Source organism: Zea mays, chromosome 7, assembly GCF_902167145.1.
Source record: "Zea mays cultivar B73 chromosome 7, Zm-B73-REFERENCE-NAM-5.0, whole genome shotgun sequence".
Lineage (NCBI taxonomy): Eukaryota > Viridiplantae > Streptophyta > Magnoliopsida > Poales > Poaceae > Zea > Zea mays.
In genome coordinates, this window is record NC_050102.1 from 174,888,214 (window position 1) to 174,909,189 (window position 20,976).

The 20,976-nt window shown below is 44.0% G+C and overlaps 2 protein-coding genes across 21 annotated transcripts in view; one reads left to right on the forward strand and one right to left on the reverse strand.

Moving 5' to 3' along the window:
• Positions 1 to 448: 448 nt before the first annotated feature.
• LOC111589793 (uncharacterized) overlaps positions 449 to 20,976 on the reverse strand; it is a 29,814-nt gene continuing 9,286 nt past the window's right edge. The window contains exon 2 of the mRNA XM_023300710.2: positions 449 to 1,220. Within this exon, the coding sequence (XP_023156478.2) occupies positions 794 to 1,220 (427 nt within the window). The 3' untranslated portion in view covers positions 449 to 793. The remainder of the gene's footprint in view (positions 1,221 to 20,976) is intronic.
• LOC100274608 (uncharacterized) lies at positions 824 to 19,980 on the forward strand. 20 transcript variants are annotated; one of them, XR_002748791.2, is made up of 12 exons: positions 824 to 3,432; positions 4,932 to 5,225; positions 5,618 to 5,730; positions 5,821 to 6,319; positions 8,867 to 8,905; positions 9,007 to 9,297; positions 9,397 to 9,536; positions 10,278 to 10,764; positions 11,153 to 11,511; positions 17,770 to 17,892; positions 17,960 to 18,109; positions 19,598 to 19,980. XR_002748791.2 is itself a non-coding variant. In NM_001357120.1 (9 exons), the coding sequence occupies exons 1-9, from the start codon at positions 3,261 to 3,263 to the stop codon at positions 11,449 to 11,451; spliced, it is 2,334 nt and encodes a 777-aa protein (NP_001344049.1). In that variant the 5' UTR covers positions 824 to 3,260; the 3' UTR covers positions 11,452 to 11,511. The 20 variants fall into 20 exon arrangements, 4 of the variants coding, with proteins under 4 accessions (NP_001344049.1, XP_035816333.1, XP_023156244.1 ...); XR_002748792.1 differs by having other exon boundaries at positions 19,601 to 19,942; XR_002748795.1 differs by having other exon boundaries at positions 17,970 to 18,109; positions 19,598 to 19,942.

A 20,976-nucleotide genomic window follows, 5' to 3' on the forward strand; every position in this document is an offset into this window, starting at 1 on the left:
TTACATGTACATGAACAACGTGCAATTGTTCACCAAAAATACTGAATTTTTTTTAAGTATGGTATATTTATTACTAGTATTTTTGCGCCTTGAAATGGGAGAAAATTATGAAGATTGTACTTTCCATATTATTGATGTCATCGACTTAAATTATGGATGTGGTAGTCATAAAATAAACCAGAGGTTCTCAACTTCATGTAAAGGGAGAATACAAATAGTCTTATACTCCTTCCGTCCCAATTTACAATTCGTTTAACATTTTAATACCAAATTTAACATGTTCGTCTTATGCATTTTTTGCAAAAAAGGAAAATTCAAGCCATATCTAAATTACATTATATACTAAACGACATCACAGTAAAAAAATTATAGTAATTATATTTTTGAATGATACAAGCCCGGGTAAAAAACTCAAATTAATTATAAATTGAAACGAGAGACTAACATTTATCGCATCTGACAGTTTGTTTCTACTAAGGAATATGAATATTTTGCTAGTGAAGAAAAATCTTGGATATGGTTCTTGCTGGGTGATGACATCTTTTTTTTGGGTGAAGTTCTGTATGCTAACTAGTCCTGTAAGTCTGGGCCGTGCCCACTGGGCCAGCACGAGCCCGACACGTTTTTAAAAGCACGAAGCCCAGACCAGCACAGGAGGAAAATAGCTGGGCCAGCACGACACGTTCATCGTGCTGGGTCGTGCTTTTGCTTTCGGCACGACGGCCCACATGACCCGGCACGGGAGCTTGGGCCGTGTTCGGGTCGGCCCGACACGAAATACATCCCGACCGGCTTATACGAGGCGCGGCGTTAGGGTTACGTGATTTACTTCCTCTCCCTCCTCTCCCGAGTCCCGACCTCTTATTTCTCTCGCTCGCCTCCCTCGTCCGTGGTCCGTCGCCGCTCCAGATCCAGCCTCCAGCCCGCCGGTGTCTTCTGCGCCGTAGTCGACGGTCAGGTCGTCGGGTATGGTGAGGTCGTCCATGAGAGCGGACATGTCCTCGACACTATAGCCGTAGCCTGCCGCGTCGTTCGCGGCCGGGAGCGCCGGTGGTAAAGACGCGGCGGCTGGGTCGGCGGCGTAGAATGGCTGGAGGAGCTGCGTGGCGTTGTCGCCCGAGGTGTGGTCCGGGGAGAGGTAGGGCGTGACGGAGGAGCCCGACGGGAGGTCCGGGTAGGCGAAGTTGGTGCGCGCGTGGGAGCCGCGGAGGGAGCGCGCGACACGGTCGTGTCCTTGGTGGCCGGGTCCCGGATCTCCGCCGCGTACCGGCCCCACGGCCGGCGCCGCACGCCCAGGTACCGCGTCGTGTTGGCGTCCGCCTGGGGCTGCGCCACGAGCGGACGAGCCCACGACCGCAGAACGCACCGTCGCTGCTCGCCTGCGCTGCGCTGCTCCGATCCAAATCCACCCCAAGGGAACATCTACCGCCGGCCGGCTCCTGTGTCTGGCGTGTATTGGACCACGACCAGCAGGCAGCAGCCCCGCGCACGAGCCAAGATGCGCACGCCTAGCGCGACGACGACCGAGAGGCCGAGATGTGCGTTTATCAGGAACTGAGGAGGCGTGCCGTGCCTGGACCAGGCCATACTAGGCCTTACTTCTACTCGCCAGGTCCGGTAAGGCATGACCCGACTCTATTTCGTGCTAGCTAGGTCTGACTAACCGAGGCCCGAAGCACGGCGGGCCCGTGCCGGCACGACCCAACTTGGAGCACTAATGCTAACTAGAGGTGTAAACGGATATCTGAACTGTTAGGGTAAATTTAATATTTTAAAATAGATATGTATGAAATTTGATGCTAATCTCTTCTTATGTTATGTAGCACATTATTATAAATAAGAATAAAATTTTGTATAAATTATTTCACACATTATTTGCTCTATACAACAAAAAATGTGAAAAAATATATGTATCAGTATTTGATTTGTATCCGAAATTTATATTTATTATTTGAGAAGATATATAATAGATTTGATATTTACCTTTCATGAATCTTTACTAGGGATGGCAGTTGGACCCGTGGGTATGGATACCCGCGGGTTTCGTACCCACCGGATATGGATACGGGTACAAAAACTCACCCGTGGGTCCTATCGGGTCGGATACCCGAAATACATCGGGTCGGGTATGGGTAAAATACTTTACCCACGGGTATCCAGTGGATACCCGAAATATTAATATACCTCTTTAAATGTGTTACATCCACTAAAAATGTGCTACATTCACTAGAAAAACTCACTCGCATGTGTTGTTGATTAATGAATATTAATTTGTGTTGTGTTAACAGTCAACTGTAATGTAATCGAGACCAATGAGACATTGAAAATGTTATAACTGTCAACTGTCATGAACTCATTACACTTTTATTCTCTGTACTCAAATTTAAATTTATTGGATGTGATAATTATGAGTTGAGATATTGTATCGACGTGTAGCCAAATATAGTCATTCTCGTGTTGCATTGGTGCTTAGATGTAAACTAAAATATTTTATGCATTTATTATAACACTGACCGAGTGTTATTTAATGTACAATAACATATCCACTGGATACCCGATACCCGGTGGATACCCGATGGGCATGGGTACGGGTACAGTTTCTCGCCCGATTGGCTTGGTGGGTATGGATATTTGTAGAAGTCTCGGGTACAATTTCGGGTTGGGTATTATTATACCCGAACAAAACCCGACCCGCTGTCATCCCTAATCTTTACAAGCTCAATACTAAAAACAAGAATATAAATTTGCATAACAGATTATATATTCTATTAATTCACAATTAAAGAAAAAAACCAAAAAACTGATATCCGAATAAGTATCCGTTTACACCCCTAATGCTAACGATCATTTCTCAAGCGCTGTGAGCCGCAGTAAATTTGAAATGAGCAAGGACAACAGAAAGGGCAGGAGGAGAGCCAACGGACCATGTACTTCTGTACCTTTATAAAATTCGATAAGCGAGCCCACGGGGCAAACAGTCACTTGTTCACAGGTCGCAGCAACTCACGTGTTCACGAGCGTCTCACTGAGCGGTGGGTCACCTCCAGCGCGATGACAGGTGGAGCCGGTGTTTGAACGCGGCAGTGGCTACGCCGCTACGGGCCTGGCTGCTACTCACAAGTCACAAGCGAGAGGAGCATGTCGTTTTCGTTTCAGTGCTGCTGCCTGCAAGCCAGCAATTGCTTCTCCTTCCTCTCCCTCCCTCTCTCTTCCCGACCGTTTGCGCCACCGGAAGGTCCTGGAAGCTGGAACATTGTGAGATGAGGAGCAATAGACGACGCCTTGGAGGAAGAGGAGGAGGATGGGGTGGCCAGGGCGGTGGTGTAAGTGTGGCCGCTTCCTTCGCCGCGCTGTTGGGCTGTGTCGTGGCCCTCGTCGGCGGCGCCGCCGGGCAGGGCCCCCGGCCCCCCTCCGACTACAAAACCCTCAGCGGTATGGTAATGCACCCCAGCCTTCCAGCTTTCCCTATGCGTGTCGAGTCGTCGTTTACTCCTCTGCTTATAGCGGCGCATGCTTCTGCGTAAGAGCAACTCCAACAGTCTCTCTAAACTGATCAGAATCGGTAAAAAATAGAAAAGTCTAGATAAAATCGCATCCAACAGGCTCGCTTTCTGCCTATCTTTTCTATCCGGCTAGTTATCCACGTCCCTTCGCTAGGCATCTTTGGCTAGTGCATACGACTCGTCATTTTCCTTCATAGCGCCCAAATGCTCTCCCGCCGTCGAGGCAAATTCCAGCTCTTGCTCGTCCTCTGACTCCCGCGTGCCCTCTCGCTCCCGTACGACCAGAAGTTTGTGTTGGGTGTCAGCTCTATTCACAACGAGCTCGTTCAAGGAGTTAACACAATGTTGTGTTGGGAACAAACGACGAAGCAAAGAATCAAGCGCCACCAAAAAATAAACGACCTGTTCGGCCACTCTGCTGGGAACGAACGACGAAGGAATCAAGCGCAAACACAAAAATGAATGACCGGCAGAGAGAAACAATCATGCGCTTAAAAGGTATGTGTTGTTGAAATTTGACAAGTCATCATGTAAAATTGGAGAGTTTGTTGGATACAAACATCCATAAGAACTTGTCTATCTTTTTTCAGAGCTCTCAAAACTCTAAATTTAGCTATGATTTATAGCTAGGTTGTTGAAGTTGCTCTAACACGGGATCGGTAGCCGGTGCCAAAACCCAACTTGGGCTTTGGGATACTTCCCCTGACGATTTTTAGGTGGTTTGTTTTCGAAGACCTTTATAGTAGCAATTTGGTTATTGCTTCTGCAAATTTCAAAACTCAGCTTCGGTTCTCTTCTGAGTTCTGACTAGTGGGGTGAGTGCCACTTTTTTTTTTCTTCCTGTGCGAGGGTTCAAGTTCTGATTAAAGCTGATTGTACTGCAATATATAGACAATATACAGAGACAAACACTATATAAACAATAGAAACCCAATAAAGCCAAGTGAACAAGATACTAATTTATCTGTCATTCATGGGTTAGATTGAAACTGGTAAAATTAATCAGAGCGATTAGATACTCTCTAATGGGAATGTTAGGATCGCTAGTGAGGAGTAGTAGATCGAGCTGGGAAGAGTAGAATGTAGGAAGGAGGAGTGGACGGGAGGAAGGAGAGCAGAGGGAGGCGGCGAACAGCAGAGCTTATCGCAATATTCAGGTTTATTACTCCTTACACGTCTGGCGTCTTATGCCGACTACCTGGGCTCAGCCCATTCACGGACACTTACGGCCCACTCTCACGTTCCCGCGTCTGCTGCACGCGCGAAGCGTTGCCTGCCTTCGCTTCCTGCTGGACATCAGTGTTCGCCTTCGCCAATCGCCGTCTCCTTTGCTGTCTGTTCCTCGACCTCGGCTTCCTCTGGAGTCTTGCTGACAGGGAAACCACGGCAACCATCATGACTCATGAGCATTTGTTTTTTTTTCTCCAGGCGCCGCTCCACTTGTGGTGGCCAAAGGTGGATTTTCAGGAGTGTTTCCAGATTCTAGCCAAGGCGCCTATTCTTTCGCGATGATCACCAGCGCACCGGACACGGCCATGTGGTGCGACGTCCAACTAACAAAGGATGGTGTTGGAGTCTGCCTTCGGGATATAAATATGAAAAACTGCACCAGTGTTGATCAAGCCTACCCCGAGAGAAAGCGGACCTATGTCATCGATGGTGTGCGGAAAACTGGATGGTTTGTTTCAGACTTCACCATTGCTGAGCTTCAGTCTGTTTCTCGTGAGTACAACAATACCACTGCAAGCCTTCCATTAAAGCGATAAGGTCATTGCATAAGCTCTCAGCTCAGCAGTGTAGTAAGTACTAACTAATTAATAGCTAGGAAAAATACCAACTACATGCACACATGCCACTAGACGCTCCACCAAGTCCATAGTCTTGAATATCATAACAGAATATCATGTTCTGTTTCGTTTATTTTGTTACATGTAACTAGTTTTAAATTATGGACATCTTGAGTTGTTTGCGTTCACATTATTATTACTACTACTACCATTTTTATACTTGATTGCTCAAAGCATTTCTACAATTATGAGCTTTCTATGTCCAAATTTATTTTAATGATGTAAGCTATACTTATTATCTTAACTGATTATCTACTTATTGAGCAGTAACACAAGCAATTTGGCCTCGCACTAGGAGATTCGATGGCATCTATCCTATCATCAGTATTACTGACTTTCGGTCCCTTGTCATGCCATCTCCTGTTTGGTTGAATGTACAGGTTGGATTATTGTTTTTGGAACTTAACCAGAATTTACTGTTGCTAGTGTTATGCTACCTTCAAAGGTTAATTTCGTTTTCATATGTATAGCATGACATCTTCTACAAACAACATGGTTTGGACATGAGGAACTACATACTTTCGATCAAAAAGGGTGTATCCATGGATTATATCTCATCACCTGAACTGGGCTTCCTCAAAAATATGTCTGGAAGAGTTGGTCGCAAAACAAAGCTTGTGTTTAGATTTCTTGAAAAGGCCCTCTTAGATCATTCTATAAATCAAACATATGGTTCACTGTCGAGTAACCTACCATTTATTAAATCTATTGCATCTGGCATAATAGTCCCTAAGAGTTACATTTGGCCGGTGACGAAGGATAACTATCTACTGCCATCCACATCAATTGTCACAGAAGCCCACAATGCAGGGCTGGAAATATATGCCTCTGATTTTGCCAATGATAGAATTATCCCCTATAACTACAGCTATGATCCGTTGGCAGAATACCTGAACTTTATCAATGATGGTGGCTTCTCTGTTGATGGTGTATTGTCAGAACACCCAATTACTGCATCAGAGGCAATTGGTAAGCTAGTAAGTTTTGCATTAGTACATGTTAAAGATCCAGCTACATTATTTGTCGGGGGTGATAATTAGGGGTACCCAGATCATCCCTCCGAAAAACGCACTTAGGAGAGGTTAAGACATAAATCCCCGAAGGAAAGCAGCCGAGATACCTCCTAACCCGAGGCATCTCCCCGATGGTCTCCAACCTCAGGCAAATCTCCGCCTCGCCCGAAGTCACCACCGCTCCGTCCGTCTCGCCCGAGCCAATCCCAGACAGATAGGACAAAGGCGCCCGAAGACTGGCGGGGAACACTTGCATTTAATGCGCACACCTACCCCACGCAGCGGCACAGGAGCATAATGGCTAACAAGACAAAAGTCATATTCGGGCGGCGCAACATGATTACAACCCCGCTGCTGTATGCGCACGCCGCCTGCCATCCCCCGATGGGACATCTAATACGACAGGAGAAGCAGAACCGGCCCTCGGGCGCAAATCTCCACCTCGCCAGACGCTGAGTTTGGCCTCGGGCGCAATCTCCGTCGAGCCCGCGGTGAGTTCGGCCTCAGGTGATTTCTCCGCCTCGCCCGAGCTCGGCCTCGGCCACCTGCTCTACCGCCAATCCCGTGGGCAACCACTCCGCCGATTGTGGCACACGTTAGGGATGGCTCAACCAACGCCTCAGGAAGACTTCCGCCTCGCCCGAGCAGAGCTCTGACCTCGATAAACGTAGCAAGGAATCACGACGTCACGCAGCACAAGGACGATGACACACCTAGTAAGCAGGATTTTGCCCATACCACGACGCTGTTACAACAACTAAGGTATGGGCAACCCCTCCTTGGGGGCTCGGGCATACGGCCAACCGCTCGGCCTCTGCCTCGGCTCTCAGCAGGAAATCAGCGACCACAAGTCAACAATGCAGTGCATCGTCATATCAATCACATGACGCCAAAACATCTCCCCTTGGAATACGACGACCTTCGACTTCACAACGTACATCTCCTAGGTGTATAAATAGGGCAACATAGTTCTTCCAAAGGGCAAGCGGACACGCAGGGCGAACACTCAGTAGTTTCCCACTAAGTCTTTAGATATTGGCACTTGCCTCAATCAGTTCCAGGGACTTGGGGACTTCCCCTCTCCCGTTGTGCTTGTAATCCCTACTGCAGGCACTCAGGTGCGAGTAATATAAGCCACATCCCCTCTCTGCTGGAAGTAGGGCTTTACATTGCCCGAACCATGATAAACTGTTTGTGTCAACTCGCACACCATCTAGACTCTGGGCACACGACATTATTTACTAGTTGGTTAGGACCCTTAGTCCGAACACTGACATTATTATTATTATCATTTTGACCTTTTCAGCCTATGAACTACTTCCTCTCTTCTTCTATCAACAACATTTTAGATTTTCAAGTCTACTAAGTAGAAGGCACAATATTACAAACCTCCATTGGAATTTATCTTCTAACGTCTCATGTTGATATTAGATTGTTCTGTCTCTTAATCCCCCATTTAGTCTTATAGTGTTCACTGTCCAATGATGAAATATTTTATTGTTGTCGGGCTTAAAATAAGCTTACTGCATTTTAAGATATGTCCACGGAAACATATTGTGATGTTTAGTTGTTTTTATTGGAAGAGAGTATTCAGATACCCCCATGTATAGTGTTTAGTTGTTTTTATTGAAACATATATTGTAGGGTATACAATATATGTAAGCATGTCTAGGGTTCCCCCTAACCCTAAGAGGCTATAATGGACCGCCAGGAGGGGATAGCGGGAAACACCATGTCGGTGAGGACATGGTCATTGAGGGTGTAGCGGTGGGCAAGGTCGCACTAGCAGGCGTAGGAGGAAGAAGCCGAGTCGAGAAGAACGGGAACCAGTGACCAGATATTCTAGACATCCGTCGCTTGGGCCATGGAGGTTGATGATCACGACAGCCTCATATGCTCAACCGTCGGGAAAGTTGGGGGTGGATCAACACAGGAAGGACCACCGAGATGGTGCTCGGCCTCAACAAGCTAACCTGCGAGGGCATCCACAACTGTACGTTCCTACTCCCAAACGAGGGAGAAAAGGAAACCCCCCTTACACTGGGTCCCTTTAGCTAATTAGTATTTTAACTATGAAATTAATTCTCTTTCAATTTAACTAATTGATAATAATGTGTATTACAATGCGCCAAATATCGTATGTTTTTAAAACTCCAAAAGTTTACGTATAAAAGCCAAATAGCTCAGTTAAATTGTATAGGGGGAGCTGAATAGGGAGAATGGTTGGAGGTAGGTGAAATAGAGGGAAGGGAGAGATAATTAAATATTAATAGAAAGTACGAATAAGGGGATTTGGGAGGTGGAATGGTTGGAATCAGCCCAAACCTACCTAGGGTTCCTCCTAACCCTAACAGACTATAAATGGGCTGGGCTGGGCTCTAGACCCATAACAATCACACAGTAATAGCAGCCACACACACTAAATATCTAATACACAGTCTAACAGTTTTTATGAACAAATAAGTGACATATTTTTAATGCATTTGAATTTCCTTATCTGCAGGTTGTTTTACTAAACTGAATTCAAATAAGACTGATCATGGTACGTTTCGTGTGGGAGTAAGGCCTACTTAGTAATTTTACCGTGATGGCTGGATGCCTTCTATTTCTATTCAGTTTAGTTATTTTAGTTCATCTTTGCAGGAGAACCCTTAGTTATCTCACATAATGGTGCTAGTGGAGACTACCCGGACTGTACAGACTTGGCCTACCATAGTGCAATTGATGATGGTGCAGACATCATTGACTGTCCTATTCAAGTGACAAATGATGGAGTTCTTATGTGCATGAGTTCCACTAACCTGCTTGACACTACGAATGTTCAGAGAACAACTTACAACTCTCTGGTTTCTGTCGTTCCAGATATTCAGCCTCAACCAGGAATCTTCACATTCAACCTCACTTGGTCCGACATTAACAGTAATGTTTTAAAACGTGAGTTTGTTTTCTAGCATTATAACATTACAAATACATGAATAGCTCACAAAAGGCACAAACTCATAAGTATCCTTTTGGCTGGACCTTTGTCTACAGCTAAAATATCTTCTCCAGTGAGTGGTTATTTCCTTGTAAGGAACCCAAGATACACAAATCAAGGGAAGTTTTTGAAGTTATCTGACTTTCTAGCAATCGCAATGGATAAAGACTTGTCTGGTGTCATGATCATTATTGAGGTGATACTTTCGCTCAAACATTGTATTAAAAAGAAGACATTCTCACATAGGTCGAGAAAACCTCCAAACTCCTGCTCCACTTATACACAGCGGCATCATTGCCCATGTAAGGACGACCGCAACCGGGGCCGGACCTTAGACCTTAGACTTGTACTTTGACGTGGGACAGACGAGGGAACGATCACGACCGGGAGGGCCTTAGACCTATAATTTGGCATGAGATAGACGAGTGAATTTTTTAACCACAAAATTTGCTCTCAAGGGGAGTCGAACTCAAGACCCGAGGAGTGATATTCAGACCGACTAACCAACTCAGCTAGAGGCCCTTTCGCTTCAAAGAATTGGACTTTCCACCTGATTTTTGTCTCCCTATTATGACTTTATGATACCTGCCCATTTTGTTCAAAAAAGTATGACTATGTTACAAGCAAAAGTTCACATGATAGTTAACCACTTAACCTCTCAATATGTTGATACATAATCTACATATCTCTTTTTTGAAAGAGCTCATCATCTGGTTTCATTTTTACATTGACAAGTTATATAATTTGCTGAACGGTTGTCATCTTGATGAGTTCTGCTACAGCTACTAGTATAGACTATTGCTTGTATAAACCTCTGCAAAGATTGTATTCTCCCCTTGCACATTTCCAAATATTCCACTCTTTTTTCTAGAAGTCAAATGTTATCTTAATAAATGGAAATCTTTCTTAAATGATCAATCGATCTTTTGTACTACAGAATGCTGCATTTTTAGTAAATTCATTGGGAATTGACATTGTTGATTCTTTAACCACTGCCTTAAGTGCTGCTGGCTTCGATAATCATCCTACCAAGGAAGTTCTGATCAAGTCAAAAGATAGTGATGTTCTTGTCAAACTGAAGCAGCAGAAAACAAAATGCAAGCTTGTTTACACTCTACCCTCTGGCATCGGGGATGCTTCTAATTCCTCGTTGAAAGACATTAAGAAGTTTGCTGAATATGTAGCTGTGGACAGCAAATCTGTTTTTACTCTAAGCTCTGACTTCATCATAAGACAGAACAGTCTTGTGCAAGATCTGCAGTCAGCGGGGCTAGCTTTGTATGCAGAGGTGTTCCAGAATGAGTTTGTAGCACAACCATTGGATTTCTTCGGAGATGAAACTGTGGAAATCAATTACTATATTCAATCATTTAATTTATCAGGCATCATAACTGATTTCCCGAAGACAGTCAGAAGATATAAAAGTAAGTATCATTAGCCATGTCATGTGCATATTGTTCACTGTCTTGCAGTGAAGGTACAAGTTTCACGTGTACGAGTTGGGGACTGCTTTCGAGGCCTTGTGTTGTAATATACTAAAATTCATTATTATGTTTCTTCTTAATGCACAGCTGTCCTTTGTATCTCAAAAAGAATAACATCTACATAAGTACATAGTGGGATATCATTCTGCTGCATTAACAGGGTACGATGGAAAATAGCATGGGAACGTGGCTAGTGGTTTTTAGGTCATTTTTCAAAGTTTTTGCAATGTTGGTGTGGTGTTCTCAACTGCACAGTTTCATGTATTTAATTAGTAGTTGCAGTATTTATGCTCAATTTTCTGACAGCTGCATACTCTTGTATTGGCAGGAAACACCTGTACAGTTCTGGGAAAGGATATGCCCAGCTACATGCAGCCTCCTCAGGCTGGTTCCCTTGCACAGTTTCTACAAACCTTCAAAACCCAGCCTCCATCTCTGCCACCAATGTCGACGCTGAATTCTTCAAGCGTGGAGGAGCCACCTCTTCCTACTGTTGCGTTAAGAAGTGTATCTGATGGTAGTGCCTCGGGGGCGACCAAGACTCCTGGCACACCTTCTGATGCTCCAACGGCTACAGTAAATGCTGGCATGCTACTTGTGATGGTTTTCACAGCTTTGCTAATCTGAGAAGCCACATGAGATTGTATAGTAGACGACTGAAGCTAATCTGATCTCCCTTGGATTCAGGTAAGCTTTGACTAGTGATCTGGTACTACCACACACTTGTTTTCTTATTTCCACCTTTACAAATTTGTCAGTAGAAAATGTTAGAGTATCCATTTAGGGTTTGGGGTTTACCCCGTGTAATTACCCGCTTACCCCTGTGTAATAGGCCAGACCGAGCTAACTTAGTCTATTAATACAACACTCAACCTTGTGTTAGGGGTAGGTTTCTCTTTTCTCCCACCCTCCCCAACCCCTAGTCGCCGGTGCCCCCACAGCCGCTGTCGGCGCCCCGACGCCCCCACTACCGGTACTTCTTCCTCGTCGTCAGCGTCCCTAGCATCGGTTGCTCCCCTACGCCGCCGGCCCTCTCTTCCTCGCGTCGCTCCCAGCCGCCCCCATGGATCCGACAACCGACGCCCCCTCTGTTAGAAACAATGCGGTGGTGAACAAGCGAGCAGAGACAAAGATTTTGGTGTTGCCAGAAAGGTGTGTGCGTCCATCCCCATGCATCGTGTTCGTCGACCATGACTGCATGCCGTTTGTGGCCGAGCGATTCTCACGCCATGATTCCTACGCCCGTGGCTGCCACAGACTGGAGCTCATGTGCATGCAAATAAAACAAACATGCAAACTAAACTACATGTGAGGCTTATCCAACAAATCTCCTCCTAAGCCTTGCATCTCTGCTTGATCTTGACGAGTTCGAGCTTGTCGCGCAGTTCGCAGAAACGTTCCCGCGCAAGCGCCTTCATCAGAATGACCTTCTGCTTCTTGCTCTGCCCGGTGATACGATTGTCCCCAAGAAAGAACAGAGTGCCTGATGTGCTCTTGTCCGCGTCGACGTCGCCGGCGTGATCACTATCACTGAACCCGATGAGGTGACCCTCGTTCTTAGTGAAGTAATAGTGTTGGGGCGAAAGCAAAGACGCTACCCTTCACTCGATGCCTTCGTCGTCTAGCTGCTCCAACGAAGACCACGCCCGAGCGGTCTCCCTTCGTTCTCTCCATTGCAAGACGAAGGCAAGACTCCGACGAAGTCTGCAAGTCCCACGTCCTCATCGCGCTCGGAGGCCCATGAGGGATTCGGCCCATTGTAATGGGCCCCGCGCGTATAAGCGTGTAACGGGCCTCATCTGTAATAGCCTTTTCTGTAATGACGATCTGTAACCTCCCCATGTGGGAATATTCTGGGGATAGTCCGGGTACCCGAGGGCATAAATGTCCTTACCGGAGGACAATAGACACTTGGGTACCTATAAATACCCTCGTACAGTGCCCTTGAGCGGCCAGATTAACAGAGATATTGTCATTCCCCGTCGAACTTTGCAAACACTCTCTCCACTCTCCCGTTGGATACACTTACTCAGAAAAGCAAGTACCAACAAATAGTCGTAGCCTATTGTGCCGACAATGTAGCGCAACACCTTCTTCACAGCAACTAGATGCTCGGTGGTGGGCTTCTCCAAGAAGAGGAGTATTAGGATATGTAAATCAGGATCAATTAGACAGGCTAGCTGCTATGTATAGCACCCAGGAATAGCTTCCTTGTATAGGTGATAGCCTACTATGTCTGTTCTTTCCATGTATGCTTGATTGGCATCTTCCATGTATGCCTGATTGACACCTTCCATGTATGCCTGATTGGCTATATATATGAAAGGCTCCCCACCCACATTGGGTGTGTGGTGGTTCTCTCCTTCCCTGCTTATTCTACATGGTATCAGCTTAACCGATCCTTCCACCCCTCCCCACCGCACCTCTCTGTTGTGCTGCCCCTCTCACCTAGGTCACCATGTCGACCAACTCTGCCACCAGCTTCTCCTCCTCCTCCAGCACCTCCAGCAGCATGGGCTCCTTCCCCGCCCATGCTGTCCTCGTTGCTCCCTATGCAACAGTCACTGTCAAGAACCACATCCCCGTGACCCTGGAGCTGCAGAGGCCCAACTTCAACCAGTGGGAACCGTTTTTCATAGAAAATGATTTTTTATGTGAAAATAAATGCTAGAAACTTGTATATATCATAGAAAATTCATATTAAATCCAAATTGATCCATTTCAATTTTTATAATTTTGTACTATTATTGTTTATCAAATAGTGTCTTTGTGTTGACATGAAAACCATATTAAAATTAATCTACTAATCAATCTTGTACCTAGCACCTAGAACTTTTGGAAATTCATAACTTAAAATCCATAACTCCAAAATTAATGATTCATGTCCTTATGATCTTATTTTAATATGTAGATTATTAATATGTATTTTTTCTTATGTTTGGTGTGATGATGTTTTTGCCTATACCATGTTTGTCTGTATTGCTACGTTTAGCAGTGAGGACACGTGTCACCTAAAGAGCAAGTTGGTACCTGGAATCTCAAGTGCGAGGAAAGTTGTGCCCTTGATCACTTTTTTACCCAATCATAATGGTTCGCATAGGTTAATTTTGATGGGACCCAATAGGTCACCCTAGTTTGACTATCTTTATGCCTTGTTTACCACTGAACTTTTTGGGTAGTACTTGCTAGTGCTATATGTGAATTTGGGCATTAAGATACACATTATTCATACTTTTGTTATCAGTTGTTATTTATTGTTCATGATAAGATCATTATGTTAATTGGAACATGGAGCGACCATCCGGGAAAACAGTGCCACCACAAGGGTAGTATGGGATGCCCTTGGCTGATTAACTAGAAAATCTAGTGGATGACTACCTTACCCGAAAGGGGCAAGGGCAGTAGGGGAGTGGTCAGTGTATGGAGTTCCTTGGGTTGATTTTGCTGCGATGGTGGTCAGACGAGGGATCCCTGCATTGGAGCTTCCTATAAATTGTAGCGGGTTTTATGAAGCTAGTGGAACTTTGTAAAGGCCACGTAGTGTTACCCTGCCTCGCTTCCTTAGTAGAGGTGTATGGGGCCCATACAACCCCGTGGCATATGGGTAATATGACTTGTGGGTAAAGATGCGCAACCTCTGCAGAGTGTAAAACTGGTATACTAGCCGTGCTCACGGTCATGAGCAGCTCGGACCCTCACATGATTAATTTATGGAACTAAATTTAATTTGTCATATGCATTGCATCGCAGGTGATGTTGTTACTTTTGTTCTACTACTTAATTGAGTTGGTATTTACTTATACTTAGTAACTGCTAATAAAATTTTAACCAACTTTAAAAGCAATGCTCAGCTTCAACCATCCTCTTTGGTAAGCCTTACACTTCACGTGAGCTCGCACCTTTGGCGAGTTCATGCACATTATTCCCCACAACTTGTTGAGTGATGAACGTATGTGAGCTCACTTTTGCTGTCTCACCCCCACAGGTCAAGAACAGGTACCACAGGATGAGGCGCTTGGAGGATGCTGCGATGTGTTCATGAGAGGTCTAGGCCGTCGTCTCCCAGTCAACTGTGGGTTGCTGGACCGTTGTCTCCTTATAATATAATTATTTATTTTGTATAGAACTCCTATTATATAGTAAAGTTGTGACATTCGATCATGTGCCATGATTTATCATATGTGTCAGACTTGCTCCCAGCATACCTGGTGATTATGTTCGCGCCCAGGTCTTGGTGCCCCAAAACCCGTGTGTGACATAAGAACACTAGACGGAGTAGTTACGGTTGTTTTAAGGACCTATTGACTTTTGACTCATCTTATGCTTGATGCTGCTTCAAAAACTTGTCATTTAAACTGCTTATTTTCTATATTCTTGTCTCTGTTGATTTCCTTGCTCAAAGTTTATGTTATGCAAAATGCTTTATGATCAATTTATTTATTCCTTCCTTCTAGATCTATTCTCACTCTTGTGAACTCTTTAATTGCCTTGGGAGCCTGGACAATTTGAAAGCTTTGAAACAGATGCGTATTTGATGGATGGACTCCAAGTTTAGCCTTATCTCTTAGGTTAGCAGGGGAGGAGAGATTGTTTTGGGAAGTGACAGGGGCTAAAGGGCTTTCCTACTCCTACATGCACCGGTGTTTCTATCATATAGCGACCTGTTGATGCACTCTCCTTAATCAGATTTGGGTTTAGATGCTAGTGTGTCATCAATCAAGCTGATAATTATGTTTCTTATGTTATTTTTGTGGGTTTTGATAGACAGAGGCTCTCCATGCGCGTACAATGCAAAACAGTGTTTTGGACACACATAATGGGCACACAGGTGAGCATGGCCTTAGCAAACTTCTTCAGTACTATACTAGGTATTTGAATTTTTACACGAGTTGCAGGTACAAGTAAACTCTTTCTAAACATAGTACTCGATGTATCTGTTACCTCAAGGATATAGAGACAATGCCCTGAACAGGTGAGAATTCCCTTAACCGGAAACAATGCCCTTAAGCGGTGACAATAGCCTTAACCGGAGAGAATGACCTTAACCAACTTCAATAGCCTTAACCGGATACAATGCCCTTAACCGGAGAGAATGACTTTAGCCAGCTTCAATAGCCTTAACCGGATACAATGCCCTTAACTGGCTTTAATAGCCTTAACCGGAGACAATACCCTTAACCGGTGAGAATTCTCTTAACCGGAGACAATGCCCTTAATCGGTGACAATAGCCTTAACCGCAGACAATGCCCTTAACCGGAGACAATGCCCTTAACCGGTGAGAATTCACTTAACCGGAGATAATGCCCTTAACCGATGACAATGACCTTAACCGGAGACAATGCCCTTAACCGATAAGAATTCCTACACTGTTGCTCTTCCTAATACGTTAGTTCTAGTTAGTGCACCGTTGCTACTCATCATACGTTACTTCTAGTTAGTGCACCATTGCCCCTCAGAACACGTTACTTCCAGTTAGTGCATGATTGCTCCTCAAAAGGTCTTACTTCTATATAGTGTACCGTTGCCCCTCAGAATACGTTACTTCTGATTAGAGCATCGTTGTTCCTCGTCATACGTTCCACCGCGCGCGGGGTCACGCTAGTTCGAAAAGTCGAAATTCCCTCCAGTTAGTTCCATCTTCGCGGCGCAACGCCTCACATCTCCTTCTCCGCCTCCACAATCGCACCTCTGCCAGCGCGACGCCCTCGTGCCGCCGCCGCCCCTGCCCCCGCGACCGTTCCACCGCGCGCGGGACCACGCCAGTTCGAAAAGCCGAAATTCCTTCCAGTTAGTTCCATCTTCGCCATCTTCGCGACGCGACGCCTCACATCTCCTTCTCTGCCTCCATAATCGCACCTCCGCCAGCACGACGCCCTCGTGCCGCCGCCGCCCCCTGCCCCCGCGACTGCACGTCGCGCCGGCGGACCGCGCGACGGGTGCCTCCGATGAGCTTCAGTGACGCTTCGTCAACCACGCCGACGACCTTCCCTTCATGCGGAGGTCGCCTACTCGCATCGAGGCCGCCTGCTCCTTCTAATTTGCTAAATTCTTCTGGTGTGTGTGCCGCCGTGGGCAGGGGGGCATCCCTCTCGCGGTCAATTGGGTGGGCTCCAGTTGCACGTGCTCAAAATACATGTGGGAGAGGTATGGTTTGCTTTGCTTGCTCCCTCATGGACATCTTCTTCATCTCTCCTGGGCAGTGCAGCCATCCTTCCTTTCAATAGCTAGCTGATAGGTCAGGGGGTTCTTGTCTATGGATTTGGGCATTGTGGAATGCTAACTGGATTGTTCAGTCTCGGCTTTCTGAGCTTGTATTCATTTTACCTGTCAAAACTAGGAATTATGAGTGATGGTGCTACAATTTCTTAATAGCACACCCAGGTGTCAATTGCTGTCAAATCAACGAATTGTCTTGTTTGCCACAACTGCCTCAGTGGTACAAGACCATGTTCATGTTCAATTTCTGTGTTGCAGCAAGTCTTGCTTTTGCTCGTGCATCTAGCAATGTCATTGTCTTCTAAGTTGCAGCACAGCTACAGCTCAGCTACATTCTGAAAACAAACTTGCATAACTTGAGGAACATATGATAGTGTCAGTCACCTTTCTACTTAACCTGGTAGGGTTTTAAGCCATCAGATTATTAGTTTACGGTCATAAGGCCATATAGGGCATAGAACTATAACGTGGATGGTTGGGCTAGTAGAGCCATGACACTTCCCAGAAAGGCGTAACTTTGTTTATGTTGTCGGCATTGCATATCAATCTTTTTTTGCTGTGTACTTGATCATGCCAACTCTGCTTCTGCCCTTACTGATCCTGTTGCCTTTTGTATGTACTTTATGATCTACATGGCTTAATTCCACAGCTAATCACCAAATAGTTGCTATAGTTGTTTTTCTATCAAATTGACCTATGGAATTTTATTATTGAAAATGATTTTGTAGGATATCGTATCAAAGATTGTGCAGGTCCCGAAAATAACTAGGAAGGCTGTCTGTGTTCTCTCAGTGTTTGGGGCCGTTCAGGATTGCTATCTGCTCCACTCTGCTGTCATCTTAAATCACAAGGTTTAAACATGCCCAACGTTTTTAACTTCCACATGCCGCATTGTTCATTGATTTCTAATCTTTGCAGGGTCCTTTAGAAATCATTCGTGTGTTTGGATCCATTTTGACATCTGATAGTCCTGGATTTGGGTGCTTATCTGCGACTCTTGCTTGTGGTGATTGTTCTCTTGTCGGTGGCATTGCAGTTGGACCTCTCATAGCTACAACACCGGTGCAGGTACATTCAATTGTTCAGACTTTCGAGTTATTCAATACTTTTGATACATGAACCTATGGAGACTATTGCAAACAGTTTCTTTTGTCTTTAGAATTCTTTTTTGTCTTATCACAGGGAGAATAACGGTCCTTCTCTGTTTGAATTGCCTCTTTATTGACTCTGTGGGCCGAAAGGATAAAAAAAACAAAGTGAACTTAAACGATTAATTTTATTGTCCTGATACGATAGTGCCCCTGCAACTATCCCAGCAAATTCAAACAGAGCATTTTCTTCCGCATCAGTCCATATATGTTGGTGTCGTTCAGGCTTCTATATATAAAAAACCAGAGTCAATAAAGAGGCAATGCATCTAAAGTCGAAAAAAAAGGAACAAACCTTCTTCGTCATCCTCCGCTGACTAGGGAAAACTGAAGAACAGGATCTGGTCAACCTCAGACTCCTTTGATGAATCTGTCACAATTCAATAGTTTGGTCAGTTATAGGCTGTTTCTCATGTTAATAGCATGCACAAATATGGTTCTCTGTAATTGGGTGTCGTGTCTTACAACAGTAGTAATAACCAGGCCCGGCCCCACCCTGGCCCCCCTAGCAGTCAGGGCCCCGTATATATGTATATCATGTAGTATGTTCATACTAGTAGTCCTTACTACCAGTGCGCTGCTATTAACTGACGAGAGGCCACAAGCCAAGGACTTCAATTTTTCTTCATGCCACACATAGTATACTTATATATATATATATATATATATATATATATATATATATATATATATATATATATATATATATATATATATATATATATATATATATATATATATATATATAGCAACTAGAGAGAAATGAGCTAGCACCGTAAAAATTATGGCTCAATGGCTCCAATACGAGACTCCATCTTGTTTAGGTTGAATATAACTCCTCTTGAGACTGAGACTCATCATCTAAAAGCTCAGTAGGAAAGCTGACATATTCAGGCGTAACATAGTCGAACACGTGCAATAATGCACTCCGATGATTCTCAATGTGTTTAGCTCCTGCATCCATAAAGCAAAAAAAAAATGCTTGAATACGACTGACATCTGCCGGTTGAGTAGCCTGAGTTGGAAGTCATCTTCAGCTTCTTTGGGTTGGGTGTAAAGACTAGCATGCATGACATCAATGCTAATAATGTATGCGCTATGACTTATTTAGTGACGATAATTGTTTCGAATGTGTATGCTACTAGGAAAGAAGGTAATGTAGGCATACTAATTTTGGAAAATCTGAGATACCGTAACAATTGCTTAGCACCTAAACTAAAAGGCGATACCAGATGTATATATGTGTTGTAATAAGATTCAAGGACCTCAGGTTTAAGTCTTGCCCTCAGTTAATAACTTATAGCTGACATTCTAAAGATTCTACCTGCGGACTTTTAGGCCCTGAATCTGTTGAACTTTGAACGGAGGCTACGCTCACGGGTGCCTGAATCTGTTGCTTTGGCTGCAGCAGGAAGAAAGAGGCATAAGTGAATAACGATGCACGAGACGAACACGAGGCGAAGAGGCCACAAAAGAGACGATGTCAGCGGAAGAGGCGAAGAGGCCACGAGACCCACGAGACGCCGCAGCGGCAGTAGTCTGCAGCAAGGAGCGCTTAAGTACGGGATTGCAGCGAGGTGCGACAGAGAAAGAGAGAAAACCTTGGGTTTCCTGGTCAGCGAGGTGCATTTTATTTTAGAAGTACTATAAATTTAAATTAGGGTTGGAAATGGATGTTTGGTGATCCGAATTATTCGTATTCGTACTCACTAAAACTGCTAATATGGATATCCGTATCCGTATTCGATTTCAATATGTTTGTCAAATGGATGTATTCGAATTCGATTTATAGTACTTTTCTCCATCCGATTCCATATTCGTATTCGAAAAAAATCATGAAACATCCAATTCTATCCGTATTCGTGAAAAAATATGTTTCATGAAACCATTTCAAACTTAACTTTATCACTAATTAAAAATTATTTTAAGTTTAATAATATACTAGAAAATGATATATATCATTTATATATTTCTAGTGATATTCAATGATAAATTCAATAGGTTTCATAAACATTCAATTATAACTCTCCACTTTATCTATATAGTGAACACATCTCAACGAAGTTACATGAACATTCAACTATAACTCTCCATTTTACAGTATATAGATAAATTTCTTCATGTTTTCATTTAAGTGTTAGTACACACATTTATATAGGACATTCATTCATTTTAAACGAAAATTTTGTTTTTCTTGGTACATTTACTATTTTATATCAATTCTAACTTATTTGTATTTGTACAAATGTCACTTATTAAATATCACGTGTTGTTGTTTATATTTTGTTACGTGCTTCGCCAGTTTAAAAATATTATTTATATAGTTTTGTTGACTTGGATATAGAGGATCACGAGAAATCTATTTTAATTTAAGTTTATTTTGAGTATCTATTGACTGTCTATAAACTTATACTTAAATAAAAATCCACATATATATATGTTAAATTTTAGGGTACGTTGTTTGAGTTGAATTGAGTAAATATCCGAATAAGAATTCGGATTTGACTACCTGTTTTGTATTCGTATCTTCAAAAACCAGAGTCAATAAAGAGGCAATGCAGTAAAATCTTTACTGGTAAAATCTGTGCTGGTAAAATCTGTGTTCCAGGCTGGTAAAATCTAGGTTACAGGCTGGTAAAATCTGTGATGGTAAAATCTAGAAACCCACTGGTAAAATCTATGTTACAGGCGGGTAAAATCTAGAAACCCAGGCTAGTATTTTGTAATAATTTACAAATAGATATGAAATCCGAGCCTGTTCAAAGAATCCGATAACACTAAGAATAG